Raw genomic sequence first — 13,777 nt, 5'->3', positions numbered from 1 at the left:
TCAGTCCAGTCCGCTCCTCTTCAACCCCTCCTCCTTCCCATCCCTGGTGCCGAAGTGGGGAGGGAGCAGATTCCCTTCTGGGGGCAGAGATAAGGAGCTACGAGATGGGAAATGACATGAGGCAGACGACTAGATAGATGCAAACCTTCTAGGGTCGCAGAGATTAGGATGACGGCATCTAGAGGAGCCAATTTTTCATTCCTAGTGGGCTATTTCCCCCATGTCTGACCCAGGATCCCCACAGTCCTCTTGACCATAGAGGACAGTGACAAACAGGCTGCACAATCCTGGGGCAATGAGATTGGCTTCTCCATCTCAATCACTCCCTGCTCCCTATGGTTTGTCAGTCCAGACCCCATGGAACTTCTGGGGTCATGGAGACGACATGATAGAAAGTCTGCAGGAATACAAGAGTACTAGAGACTGGTGTGGCTGATGCTGGAGAGGCTGATTTCAGGATCCCCAGTGCACTATGCTCCCACCATGTCTCAGTGACACAGGCTGAACTGGGATCTCTGCCCCACCCGGAACCAGGGATAGATTCTCTCCCCATCGAAAGAGATTGTTGGGAAAGTGAAGATTGGGTCATCATTATCAGCATTGGCAAATATCACTTGCCCCTGTTCATAGTCCACAGAAACCCGGATAAACCTGAGATCACGACTCAGGGACAGAGGCGTCTCAGAGGAGGAGACAGCGCAGAACGTATTCATATACCAATCCACCGCCCAGATCCTGTCCTCAGGGTTACGGGTTCTCCCTCCCTTCCTCCACACAGACTCTCTGGCCACCCCCACAGCCCAGGTTCCCTCATCCTTCACCTCCACCTCCCAGTAATGTCTCCCCGAGGTGAATCCCTCGCAGCCCAGCACACAGACTCTAGTATCAAATCTCTCAGGATTGTTGGGCAGATCCTGCCGGGTGTAACTATAGCTCACACTTTTCCGATCCTCAGACACGATCAGTCGGGGATGAGCTGTGTCTGGATCCAGAGTCACATTTGCTGGAGAGAGAGAATCAGAGCGTGAGGGGCAGAGCTCAGTCCTGGGGGCTGGTGGTGCCATGTTTCACGCTCCCCAGCAGCCCTGGTCTGGCTGGGACAGCCTGGATCCCAGGGAGCTGCTTCTGTCTTGGGCACCTGAGACTGAGCAGATCTCTCACTGCAGTTCCTCACTGTGTTTAATGGGACCTGCTTCTTTAGTTTCTCCTTTGTTTGCAGAGACTTCAGCTCCCGGCTCCCTCTGCTGGGGCTGCTCCATTCCCAGCAGCACAGACACAGCAAGGAAGGTCTCAGAAGCTTTTCGTGAGGAGGGAGCAAGGGAGGCAGGTACCAGCTTTAAACCTCAGAGGGAAGCTCCTTCCCCTAATGTAGCCTCCACTCCCAGGCCGGGGAACAGAGAGGAAGGTGCAGCATTGGGGAAGAGCCGCTCCGGACCAGAGAGTAGGAGATGGTGGGGTACCCCCATTCCCAGCCCAGAGAGAAGGCGGGGGGTGTGGGGGGAGGCGAGAGTGGGCAGCTTCAGAGGGAGAGCACCTCCCCAATCCAGGAAGCAGTGAGCAGCTCCAATGGGAGAGCCCAGCCCTGCCCACAGGAAAGGGAGGATATTGGAGAAGGGGCAAAGGAGAGGGATGTGTCAGCCCTCAGGGGAGAGGTTTTTCTGTTCATCACTCTGAATATAATATTAAAAAGGTCAACGAATGCCTATGAAAATGCCAGGATCAGTGTTCAGGTGTTTGGATGTTGGTCAGTGCGAGTGTTTCTGATCATTGGCGTGGGCACGAACTCAGCACTAAGGTTGGCAATTGGCTTCAGGATTGTTTGTCTGACTTCAGCTTGGGATCTCCTTAGCATGACATGCTTTTATTTTTAGGGCTGTGTATGGCATGACCGGTGTCGGTTTGGTTGATTTTATTAACATATTTTTGTGGGAATTTTCTCATAATTTAAAGATAGTCTCCAGCTGAAATCTCACCCAGTCTGCGTGACCCTAGGGATTTCTCTCTTTTTGTCTGCAGTTCAGATGGCAGAGTGGTTGGAGGGGCAAAGGATAAGAAAGATGAGCTTTCATGCTGTCGTATGTGTAACCGCATTCTTATTCTAAACCAATATAACTGTCTTTTAATTACAACCAAAAAACAAACCGAGGCACAGACACACACTTAGGGCTTTAATATCAATATCAACTAGTCTGAAACCTCCTTTTTCCTCTTTTATTCAGACGTCTCACAGCAATGGAATCAACTGTCATTAAGCCACACCTGGGAGATGCAATCTCGAGGAGAGATATCCTTTCCCCTCATCATCCACCCCCCAACCCCAGCTGGTTTGTCTCATTCACCACTTGCATTTTGCCATAACTTAGACCCAGATCCTGCAAAAAGTTTAGGGCGAAAGTAGCTTTGCACACTTTGGTCTCTTTGACATTCATGGGATGTTAAGAATTTGCAGTCAGGGCTCTGAATTGTAAACTTTTTGGGTCTATTTACTCAGCACTCTGCAGAGCTCAGCACAATGGGGCCCTTTCCCCTCCATAGACTGAAATATGAATAATGATACAATTATTTTATAAGTGGGGAAATTTGAGATGGAAGAGGGTCAACTCAATGGGCCAAATTCATCCTGAACTGGCAAAGGGATAGAGAAGGCCAATCTGTGACTCCCCTATTTAGTGGCTTCAGAGGGCAGTGCAGACCTTGGCACAGGCTAGGGAAGTCCTGAGATCCAGCTAGAGAATCACCCCTGATTCATTGGGCCCGATAGGCTTTGCCAGCTCTGTAACTGGGAGAGATAAACTCAGGGGGCACAATTTAGGCCATTTGGCTAAATTTGGACCTTAATGTTGTGACCTTTGGTAAATCATGAATTAATTTGAAACATCCTGATGCCTGGGCCCCTGCTACATCTGCTCAATTTCTCTACTTTCCACATTTTATTAAATAGATATGTCATCTAATTGGCCAGAGCCCATCTCCTCCCAGTCTCAGAGGCATATTCCACTTTCCCTTCCTAGGTCCTGTCTTAGTACCTTTGAACATCCTCAGCGTCTCCCTAAGAGCAATATATTTCTGGGAGAAATTGCTGAGCCCCTTTTCCAGTTCAGGAGAAATCTCCACTGACTTCTGGAGCTTCCTCTTCTCACACCTGGAAGGAAAAAAATTCACATTCTTATATTTCATTTAGTGATATGTTATAATTTCTTGTTAAAAGGGGAATTGAGTCTCCAGGGCCAATTCACTCCCTGGCCTCTATGCTTCTGATGGATAGGAGATTCCAGTGCTAAGAGCTGTAGAAATCTGTCCATTAGGAACTAGACTGATACACCAACTCCCCCCTACCCAGCTCATTCCACACTGGTCTCCAAACAGGTGGGATCTCTCTTTATCGCAGCAGACCTGGGTTAAATTGTAACCAGCATAGGTGCTGACTTCCCCTCTGCCTGGTGGTGCTGGACCCCCTCCCCACCCTGGCCATGTCCCTGTCCTGCCTTTTCCCACCCTGCCCCCATTCCACCCCCTTCCTCCAAGTCCCCACCCCCGTCCCACCTCTTCTCCGCCTCCTCCCCCAAGCATGCCGTGTCCCCCTCCCTCCTGGAGCATCCTAAGTGCCGCCAAACAGCTGTTTGGTGGCGGGCCGGTGGCAGGGAAGCGCTGGGAGGGAGGGGGAGGAGCATGGACGTGGCGCGCTCAGGGGGGGCATGGAGACCTTGGTTGTCAGTGGGTGCAGAGAACCCGCTAATTTTTTCCCATGGGTGCCTATGGTAACCAGTACCTCAGCACTCCTATTCCGTCCCCAGAATCCTGAGCCAGCAAGTCCCCCAGGGATGTAGCATCCAATTCAATAGATAATCCCAGACTCTTCTATAAAAAGGTGAGACTCTCAGGATTAAGTTAATCAGAGATTGGTATCCAAAATGTGACCCTGCCCCACCCATTTTGCTGTGTGACCCTGGGGAGATGTGGTGTTAACATGGTTTCCAAGCTTTTTTCCAGCATAAGAGGTATGTGTGGGAGTGAGAAAGAGCCACGTCCCTGCTCAAGGTGCTTCCAATGTCCTAGAAAAGACAGACAGAGAGAGAGAGAGAATCTCAGTCCTACCTGAGTCACACACTTGGGATCTCAGGGAAGGGATTTTGCAGATATAGGGTAAAAAGGACAAGGGTCATGGATACACTGAGCTAATGAGGCTTTTCCATTTCTAATATAAAAGTGTCTCTATCTCTTGAAAGAACAATTGTAACTCACATTTGTGCAATGCACACACTGAGTTATGCTGTCCTCTCTGACCGCTTGACCCCAGTGTCCAGGATTCAGGAGCAGTCCTGTCCCTTTGTTTGGGATCTGGGATGTTTCTCTGACTTGGTCTCACCTGCAGGAATTCACTCGCTGACTCCTGACCCTTCCCCTCCATCTCACTGATCAGCTCACTGAGATGGGAAATCTTCTTAGAAAGTTTAGGGAAATAGTCATTCTGTATGTTCACAATCTCCTTGTCCAACTGGTCCAGCTGGGCCAGCAGGAGTCGCTCTTGTTCCTCCAGGAACTGCCGCAGTTGCTGAAATTGACATGCAATCTTCTGCCTCTCCGCCTGGGTCTGTTTCTGTAAAGCAGGAGGGAAAGGGCTGGTCAGGGACATGGACGGAGCCTGGGGTCCTTGCATGGAGTGCTGAGTGTGCAGGAGGGAGACTTTCTTTTCCAATTCTAAGACATCAAGCACTTGACTATACCTTGTGGGAGACTATGCCCTGTATCCCACGAGGGAGAGGATTTTCTCACACCTTCCCATTTGGCCTCTATCTCTCTTACAGAGATATTTCCATGTGTGACCCGGTCAGGATAGTGCGTTATCAGGGACCTCAGAGATGGAGACCCCAAGGCAGTGGGATTCAGGACTCAGCACTAGATCTGGGAGAAATTTTTTTGCACTAAACTTTTCTTCAGGGAAAATGCAGTTTTGTCGCCTCTGAAATGTTTCATGAGTTCATGTAAATTTGCTGTTTGGTAAAAAATAAATAAAAATCTTGAAAAAATCAAGACATTTATTTCAACTATTTCTTAAGAAAATAGCTTGATTTTTTTTATTTGAAATAAATTTATTTGAAAATTTCCTTATGGTTAATATAATTATATCATTTTAAAAAATGGTCCAGATCGAAACAAAACATTTTGAGTTTATCAAAGTGAAAGATGTCATTTGTCCAAGAAAAAATATTTTTTTTTATCTGCTCAAAATTTTTTAAAAGTTCATTTTTGGTTCTACCCAATTCCCCGCCCCCCGTTTAAAAAAATCCAGACAATGGAAAGTTCTGTTAGGTTCCCAGATCTCCACAGAATTACCTTGACAGAGAAGAAAAGAAAGAAACAATTCAATAAAAACGTACAGACTCAGGCATCGAGCGCTGCACTGGATACGTTCAGTTCACCTTGGGAAGATTTTCATCGAAGCCACAAAAGCTGGAAATTGATTCACTGATTGAAATGAAATGATAGACTCTGAAGAGGAAGATGTTACCCTTCTCTAGGGAGAGGGTTTTTCAGGCCCCCCCATAGGGAGGTGTGTGTGCACCTGCACGTACACACACCCACACAGTGTCCCAGGATCAGGGATCAACTGACAAACGCTCACTCTCCCCAAGGCCACAGAGGACTCTACCTACAGACACACCTCACGCCTCACGTCAGTGTGTAAAGCCCCACCAGTACCGGAGGCTGCTGGGCAATGGACGCAGCACTGCCAGGTTGTGGCTCAGAGGCAGCCTCATGGGATTTAGAATTTTTTTTTTGAAGGGGAGCCCAAACCAGCTGCTCCGGGAGAAGTCTCGAGAACGCCAAGTATTCCAGGACCACTGAGGTGGGGTGAGCTCAAGCCTGGGGACAGTTTTTGGGCAGTGGTGCTGAAATGCTCTTTATAGGGGGGTGCTGAAGGCGGAAGCCATGTATTGGTGTTGTTACCACTCCTTCAAGCCCAGGGGCAGCACCCCCAGAACCCCTAGTTCCAGCACCTATGTTTTTTGGGGGGAAATAAAAGGGAAAAAAACAGCGGGGGTGGGGGGAGGCGGCCACTCCCCCTGGAGTGCTGCTGTGAGCGGCAGAAACAGCAGGTGGAGTCTGGAGGGAGGCTTCCCAGTGCTGGGAGAGAGAGAGAGGCCAGCAGCGAGCCCGGCAGCGCCTGGCACCACAAAAGAAGGGACGCAGTAAGTGGGGAGCCCGTGGATAGGGACCACAGTGGCTGAGATGCATCGTCGCGGGGGTGCCAGGAACAGAGCTGAAGCCCAGTTCAGGAGGAACAGGAAAGACGAGGGTAATCGGAACAGTAGGGGACCCACCAAAGGGACAGTAAGAGGAAAGACAATGGCAGGCGGGGAAAAGAGGGAAAGTAAAAGGAAGAACAGTACAGTTAAACAAGAGGAAAAACAGCTGGAGTTTCTAAGGCTATGTCCACACTGGCAATTGAATGACTAAATTTTTTGTCTTTCAGAGGTACTAAACCCTCTCCCCCGGGAGACAAACGTTTTGTTGCAGCAAGTGCCAGTGTGAACAGCACGCTGTCGGCAGGAGCGCTCTCCTGTCACAAACGCGAACGGCGCTCGTGGGGGGGGAGTATTTTGTCAGCAAAGGAGCCAACAAACAGCGGCCACGCTGCCCGACTTGTGGTGACACAGCTGTGTTGACGTGGCCATGTCACTGAAAGCTACGTAGTGTGGACACGGCCTTTGCAACATAAGAAATCATTCAAAAAGCATTGTTCGAAAAACTATGGGAAAAGTAACGTAAGAAGGAGATATGAAGGAAATATGGTGTAATAAAGGATAAAGTGTAATTAAAGAGAAACAGACTTAAGAAATAAGGAGGAAGTGAGCTGTAGTGAAAATAAGAAAACAGCTAGGACTGTAAAACAAGAAATCCTTACCGTGGCCTAAGGTGTACAAGGCGAATGACAGGAAGAGGGAAATGAGCACAAAGGGACTGTAAACCAGAGAGGAGCAGAGGGATAATTGTTCAATTAAGAAACCAACACACTGCACCAAGGAATACCTGTTTTTATTTAGGCTGCAACACAAAACAGTAAACAAAGAACTTTTCCTCCAAACTCTGGGCTTAGAGAGGCTGAAAACTGAGAAGTGAACATGTATCCCTGGGGTTTATGTTCGAGTGCATTGGATTTTCTAATTCAAAATTCGGTTAGTTCATCAATGTAAATTGTTCCCTATAAAGTGAGTTTAATTAAACTAACAGTAGTTAATACACAGTAGATAAGAACAATAGTTTAAGGTGTAAGCCTGAGCAGTAGTTCCTGCTAAAACAACTCGTTTTGATTCACTAGTGATTATTCCCCACTTAACTGAATTCTGCTTTACCCAGGACTGAACGGCCTCCATCCAGCTCATTACAAATGCAGGTGAAAAATGACGGGCACCTACCAGATACTCCTGGCTCCTCTTCTCTCCAGTCACTTTAAAGCCCAGAAACTTTTCTCTTTCCTCCCTCAGAGTCTGCAAATGGGCCTGGATCTTTTCCTGAACAAATGGAAATGTTTTGGGTGGTTTGATTTTTATTTTGATAGATCAGAGTGTGTGTGTGTGGGGGGGGGGGAACCTTTTCAACCCTTAACAAAAACAAACAAACAAACAACTGACTGTATTGATGACAGGACAACCAAGCAGGGTTATGATATCAGCGAGACCAAGGACTTCAAGTCATATTAATATTAATGGAGCTGGAGAGGTTTGTATTTGACTTTGTGTCTCCCCTGATTTACACCACCATGAAACTGGGGTCACACCCTTGCATTGTTCTTTCACGGTGTGAAACAACCTGTTTTGGAGAAGGTTTAACTAACCAAGTGACAGCAATCCCAGAAGCCTGCAGGGTGAGAAATCTGGGCTGGGATTCTCAGCGGAGCCCAACTCCCACTGACTGTAAGCTCTCAAGCCTCGTGGATGGGACTGGCTGGACGGAACTGGTCGTAGCACTAGGGCAAAGCCCATTAGACGTTCTGGGTTTTGTTGAGGACGGTGGGGCTTGGCCCGAGCGCTGTCCTGAGCCCTTCCCATGGCAATGCCGCCTGGGCAGCTATTCCACAGCTCCCAGCAAAGCTGCCAGCAGCAGCGGGTTCTGGGGTGTCAAAATGCTGCACCGTGGGAGAGCAGCGTGAGGACTAATGGAGCCACTGTGGCTGGTCCCTCAGACTGATGCGGGGCAGCCCCACCCGGGGGTTAGCTTTGCTGCAATCAAGTTCGATCCCAAAGAGATCTGACAGGGACCTGCACTGCCTGGAGCCCTCTTGTGCAGGAGCTCAAGGTGCTCAGGGGCCACCCCGTGTTCAGCCCAGCGAGCTCCTCTAGCGCAGACCAGCAACGTGGGAATTCAGAATCCCAAGGAGAAACGTCATCTCCTTGCTGGGCCTAGGACCTTTATCAAGGTGTTGTTCCCTCCTAATGGCCACACTTCATCACTGCTGTGGAGGCAGCGTGACCTAGTGATTAGGGTACTGGACTGGGCGTTGGGAGACCTGGGGTCTATTCCCAGCTCTGCCACTGAGCTGCTCAGTAACCTTGGACAAGCCCCATCCCCTTGTTGTGCCTCAGTTTCCCCTCCCACCTTCCGTCTGTCTTATCTACTTAGACTATAAACAGGCCAGGGATTGTCCCTCACTGGGTTTTGTGCAGGGCCCAGGACAGTAGAGGTCGGATCTTGTCTGAGGTCTGTATGTAAGTAAATAATAATAAATACTATGATACAAATCAGCAATAACCACAGCATGTAACTCCCCCTTCTGCAGCCTGAGGGCAGCACTCTCACACAGACTGGCCTGCAGCTCTGGTGATTTAAACCTCACTGATCATTTAACAGCTTCAGTTCTGTAGAAAATTCCCTTATTTCACCAGTGGGAGCCAGTTTCGAAAAGGATTCGGGATTTCAGATAAAAGATGCCACATCAAACATCTGTATGTAAAGTCTTCATCTCTTGCCCGGCTTGCCACACTGCCACATCATTTACCCTTTACAGCATCTCTCATACAGTGAAGGCTTTACAAAGCAGAATGATGCTGTTATACCTGTGACTGTCAACATGTGATTAAATTAACTGGTAATTAAAACCCAAAGCTATAACTCATTAAACTTGACAGCAATTCCTTACCTTGTACTCCTCTGCAGCCTCCTCAATGGGAACGACTGTGTGATCTCGGTGAGCCCGGGATCTGTCACACGCTAGGCAAATGGGACTTTGATCCTCCTCACAGAACAGCTTGAGAGGCTCCTGGTGTTCCCCACACACCCTCTCCCCTCCTGCATCCTTTATTACCTGTAAACTCAGTTGTTTGGTTATTTCTATGACAGCTGCCAGCTGCCTCTTCGGCCTGGGGTTTCTCTGCTCACAGTTTGTCTACACTGAGGGTAGGTGATGGCTATACCTGATTTCTCTCAGCACTGGATGATGCAGGCTCAGCAGAAATTGTGCCCCCGCTCCAGAGTGACAGGTTTTCTGAAATACTCCAGACAGACGGGACAAGAAGCTTCATGCTGGAGTCTGCCCACGGGGTTCTTTCTGGCCATAACTCCCTCTGTGGAGAGCTGGACCCAGCCCCGTGGGACAGGAGCCACCACTGCGGCTGAGTGTAGGGTGGCCTCAGCTTTGCAATTCCTCCCCCCCAAGGATCTCACCTGTGCACCAAGCCCACCACTCATCTACCACCTTCCCATGACCCTCTGGCAGGTCACAACCCACCATTTGGGAACCAGTGCCAAGAGGGTATCAGCACCCTCAGCCCGATTCTGACCTCCCTGCCAAGCCCCCAGCAGGGAGGGGAGACTGGGCCGTGGACTCCCCCTCCTGCCTGCTGCCATTCAAGCACCTGAAACACTCTAGATTGAAAAGTATGGGCACTTACACGCTGCACCGAGGAAACGGGCAGCAAACGGACTATCGAGATCGCTAATATACTCAGCCATCCTTACGAGTCCCCCACTCCCACCCCAGTCTGTTTCTTTATCCACCTGCTGCACATGGTCCTGGTTTTAGACTGTGAGCTCCCTTTGGTTAACTTGTCTGTACAGTGCCTGGCACAAGAGGGCCCTAATCCCTCACTGGGACTCGTAGATGCTACTGCAATGGGAAACCAGTGCATTCTATTAAATATTGTTATGAATGTCAACACAGAAAATTGTATGGGCACAAGGCTTGCACACTGAAATCTATGGCCCAAATTCCCAAACGGATATCCGCAGGATGGGGACTCTCTGGCTGTGGCCCTAGGAGATGTGGACAGTTGACAATGCTGGTCACAGGGTGGCTGGCCCTTGAAAGGGAGATGGGTCTCAGCCCTACCTGTGACATAGACAGCTCTCCTACGCAGGTGGGGACAATGAAGAAGGACCAGTGACCAGGAGTGGGTGGTGTGACATTGCACTCCATACGTTTATGAACATATGCTGATGAATATAAATATGACATAACTGGAATTTGCTTTATGCTAAATATGCCATGTAACATATCTTTGCAAAGGTTATGATCTACTGAATAGATTCATCCTATTTGTTTGCATGTATCTTTTCTATGTCTGAATTTAGGGAAATAAGATATAAACTTGTATTTCTCTGTGTGTGCTGATGAGTGGCCCATCAGCAAACATTTAACTAACAATGGGCGTTGGGAGACGCCAGTCCACACCTGAGCTTTCCTGGGAACATTCAAACTAACATGTAAACAATGGCGTCAGCCTGCAAAAAGCTGACTCTTTCATGGACATGTGACTTGCCCATGTGGCTACAAACTCCATACTGTTGCTGTGATTTTGCAAAGGAACAAAGGAATTTCCGCCTACAAGAAAGAGAATATAAAAGGTCCTGCAGCCCCACCCTTTTGTCTTCAGCTGGCTCAAGGTTGCTGGACCCAGGCCATAAACTACAGCTTTGGTCTGAAAAGGATTGGGCCCAGGCTAGGAAAGAATCCAGTCTGTGAAGTATGCTTATTGGAACATCTTTGAGGGTGAGATATTACCTGTAATCAGTTTCTTAACGTCTTAGGCTTAGACTTGTGAATTTGTTTTATTTTACTTTTGTGACCTTCCTTGTTCTGTCTGTTACTACTTGAAACCATTTAAATCCTACTTTTTATACTTAATCAAATCACTTTTGTTTATTAATAAACCCAGAGTAAGTGATTAATACCTGGGGGGAGCAAACAGCTGTGCATCTCTCTCTATCAGTGTTATAGGGGGCAGACAATTTATGATTTTACCCTGTATAAGCATTATACAGAGTAAAACAGATTTATTTTGGGTTTAGTCTCCCAGAAAGACTGAATCTTGTGTGCTGGGAAAGTCCCTGTTAACTGAGAAGCCCCTGGGCTGAGTGAATCTCCGTCTCAGTAAACTGCAGGGGGGTGTGGCCCAACCCCTTGGTCTGTGCTGGAGCTGAGTGGAGTGTCTTAACTCAGCAAGACAGGAGTGAAGGGGTACCTTTTCTGGCAGGGGGGTTGTTCTCAGTGGTATCCCCAGCACATCGAGTGACCGTCTCGAGGGGGTCTCTGTGACTGAACCCGTCACAGGTGGGTTATGTGCTCCAATCAGGCCTGGGGTAGCCAAAACAGAGGCCTATGGATGGCCAGAGGGAGGAGGTCTGTGTAAAAGGCAGAGGAGGCCTTGGATCTTCTTCATGGTGATAAGGCCAAACTCCAGCCAAAAAGTCCTGGGAGTCCCTGCTGGGAGAGCAGGGGTGTAATTGACCACAACCCTTTGTGGATTATTTCTGGGAACCTCAGAGGGAAACTGAGGCAGGGCCTCTGCAGAGCCACCCTGGGCCATGAGGGGGCACGCTGGAAGCGGTGACCCTGCTACAGCGCCCTATTGCTGTGCTGCTCCCTCCCACCCAGTCCCTGCTTCCTGCAATCTCACCCCTGATTTTATCAAACAGACTTGCTCGGGTCTGTAGGATGGGAGCACCACTTCAGTGCCCCCGCTAAGTCTCATGAGGGTGGGGCTCCCTTCCTGCCTGCGTGAGGAGTTCTGCAGGGAAAGCGTGATGGGGATGTGTGCCCAGAGGACAGCCCCAGCAGCATCCTACTGCGTCCTCGGCCCCAAGAGGGGAGAAGCAATGAAAGGGAGTTTGTGTCTCTGGGATGTGGTGGGAGGGGCAGAGCAGGTGAGTTTCCCAAGGCTCTAGCTATAAAAATGATGATTAGTCAGTAAATTCCTACCTTGAATTCTTCAGCAGCAACCTCCTCTGCAGAAATCACAGAGTGATCTCTGTGCTCCTTGGATTTGTCACACACGACACAGATGAGGATTTTATCCTTTTTGAAGAAAAGTTTCAGAGGCTCTTTGTGTTTCTCATACAATGTCTCTGCTTCTGGTTCCTTCACTGACTGCAACCTCAATTCTCTGACTGCTTCTGCAACATTCCTGAGCTTCTTGTTAAGTCTGAGATTCCTCTGGGGAAAGACCTCTCTGCACTGAGGGCAGGAGACCTCTGTATCCAAGCTCTCCCAGCACTGGGTGATGCAGGCTCTGCAGAAATTGTGACTGAACTTGGCTTAGTCATTGGGCATTTCCTTTCTGGGCACAGTCTCGTATTCTCTGGTTTTTGTGGACTTCAGAGTAGCTTTGAACTAAGTGTGATGAGTCCAAACTGAGACTAACTCCTCCCTTTGTTAACCCAGAAATCCGTGGCGTAGATACCCCATTGCCCTGCGACTTCCCTTGTCCTTTACTCACTCACGTATACAAATTAGAGCTGGTCAAAAAAAAAATTCTAATGGAACAATTTTTCTGCTGGAAAATGTTATTTTGATTAAATCAAAACTTTGCATGGGAATATGCCAACTTTGATTGAAGGCCAAGCTCGCCTGGCTTGGCCTTCTCTGCCAGAAGAGAGGCAGACAGACTAGGATCAGGACCACCAGCTGTGCCCCCAAAAGACTGGGCTCTGGGCCAATCCTCCAAATATCTGAGACCCACATCCTGCCCCAGAACAACCCCCCCAAACTGGACCAGCCCCACCTCCCGCCCCAGACTGACCATCCGTGACCTGGACAGCACACCCAGCTCAGCCAGGAAGGAGAACTCTTGATACTTTCTTTGGGTTTTTATCTACGGCTTTGGCTACACTTGCATGTTACACCGCAATAAAGCCTCCCAGAGCGCTCTACCTTACTCCCGTCCACACTGGCCAGGCACGTAGAGCGCTCTGACTCCCTGGCTGGAGCGCTCCTGGTACTCCACCTCCCCGAGAGGATTAACAGCTGTTGCGCATCGGCTGAGATGCTCCAGCTCCAGTGGAAACGGGGAGTAAGGTTATTAGGCACTGATTGACCTCCGGAAACTCCCCATAATCCTTTTAACTGACGCGTCCTCTCTTGTTCGGTTGTGAACTCCGGACGTGGCCGTGCCGTTTCAAAGCTCCGTTTCGGGGGCTGCTTATCAAACAAACACACACGGCTCCCGTTGGCTTTGAATGAGTGAGAGGCAGGCGGGGGGCTCCGTTTGGAGCGCCGGCCGCTCCTGTTTGCTTGCAGAGCGAGGCGGCGGCGAGGCGGGGTTGGGGTCCATTTCAGCGAGCGGCTGCTTCTCTCGTCTATGAGAAAAAAGGAAAGAACGGCCGTTTGCTTTCAGTGAGTGAGAGAGAGGTGGGGGAGGGAGGGAGGGAGGTCTGGACTTACAAGACAGCACGCTGACACACTCTCAGCCCCCCAAACCCACTCTCTCTCCCCCCACGCTCCCTGTCACACTCCACCCCACCCCCGTTGGAAAAGCACGTTGCAGCCACGGGAACGCTGGGA

The 13,777-nt window shown here is 49.4% G+C and overlaps 1 protein-coding gene across 1 annotated transcript in view; it reads right to left on the bottom strand.

Annotated features, from left to right (window-relative positions):
- Positions 1–488: 488 nt before the first annotated feature.
- Positions 489–13,777, bottom strand: part of LOC141996298 (zinc finger protein RFP-like) — an 85,036-nt gene continuing 71,747 nt past the window's right edge. The window contains exons 10-16 of the mRNA XM_074968285.1: positions 12,197–12,526; positions 7,419–7,514; positions 4,367–4,597; positions 4,023–4,052; positions 3,029–3,135; positions 1,974–2,035; positions 489–1,003 (exon numbers count right to left, since the gene is read on the bottom strand). Coding sequence (XP_074824386.1) covers positions 489–1,003; positions 1,974–2,035; positions 3,029–3,135; positions 4,023–4,052; positions 4,367–4,597; positions 7,419–7,514; positions 12,197–12,526 — 1,371 coding nt within the window. The remainder of the gene's footprint in view (positions 1,004–1,973; positions 2,036–3,028; positions 3,136–4,022; positions 4,053–4,366; positions 4,598–7,418; positions 7,515–12,196; positions 12,527–13,777) is intronic.

The sequence above is a fragment of the Natator depressus genome, chromosome 11 (assembly GCF_965152275.1).
Source record: "Natator depressus isolate rNatDep1 chromosome 11, rNatDep2.hap1, whole genome shotgun sequence".
NCBI lineage: Eukaryota > Metazoa > Chordata > Testudines > Cheloniidae > Natator > Natator depressus.
Note: the sequence above shows the minus strand (reverse complement) of the source record. Positions and strands in the feature narration are given on the sequence as shown.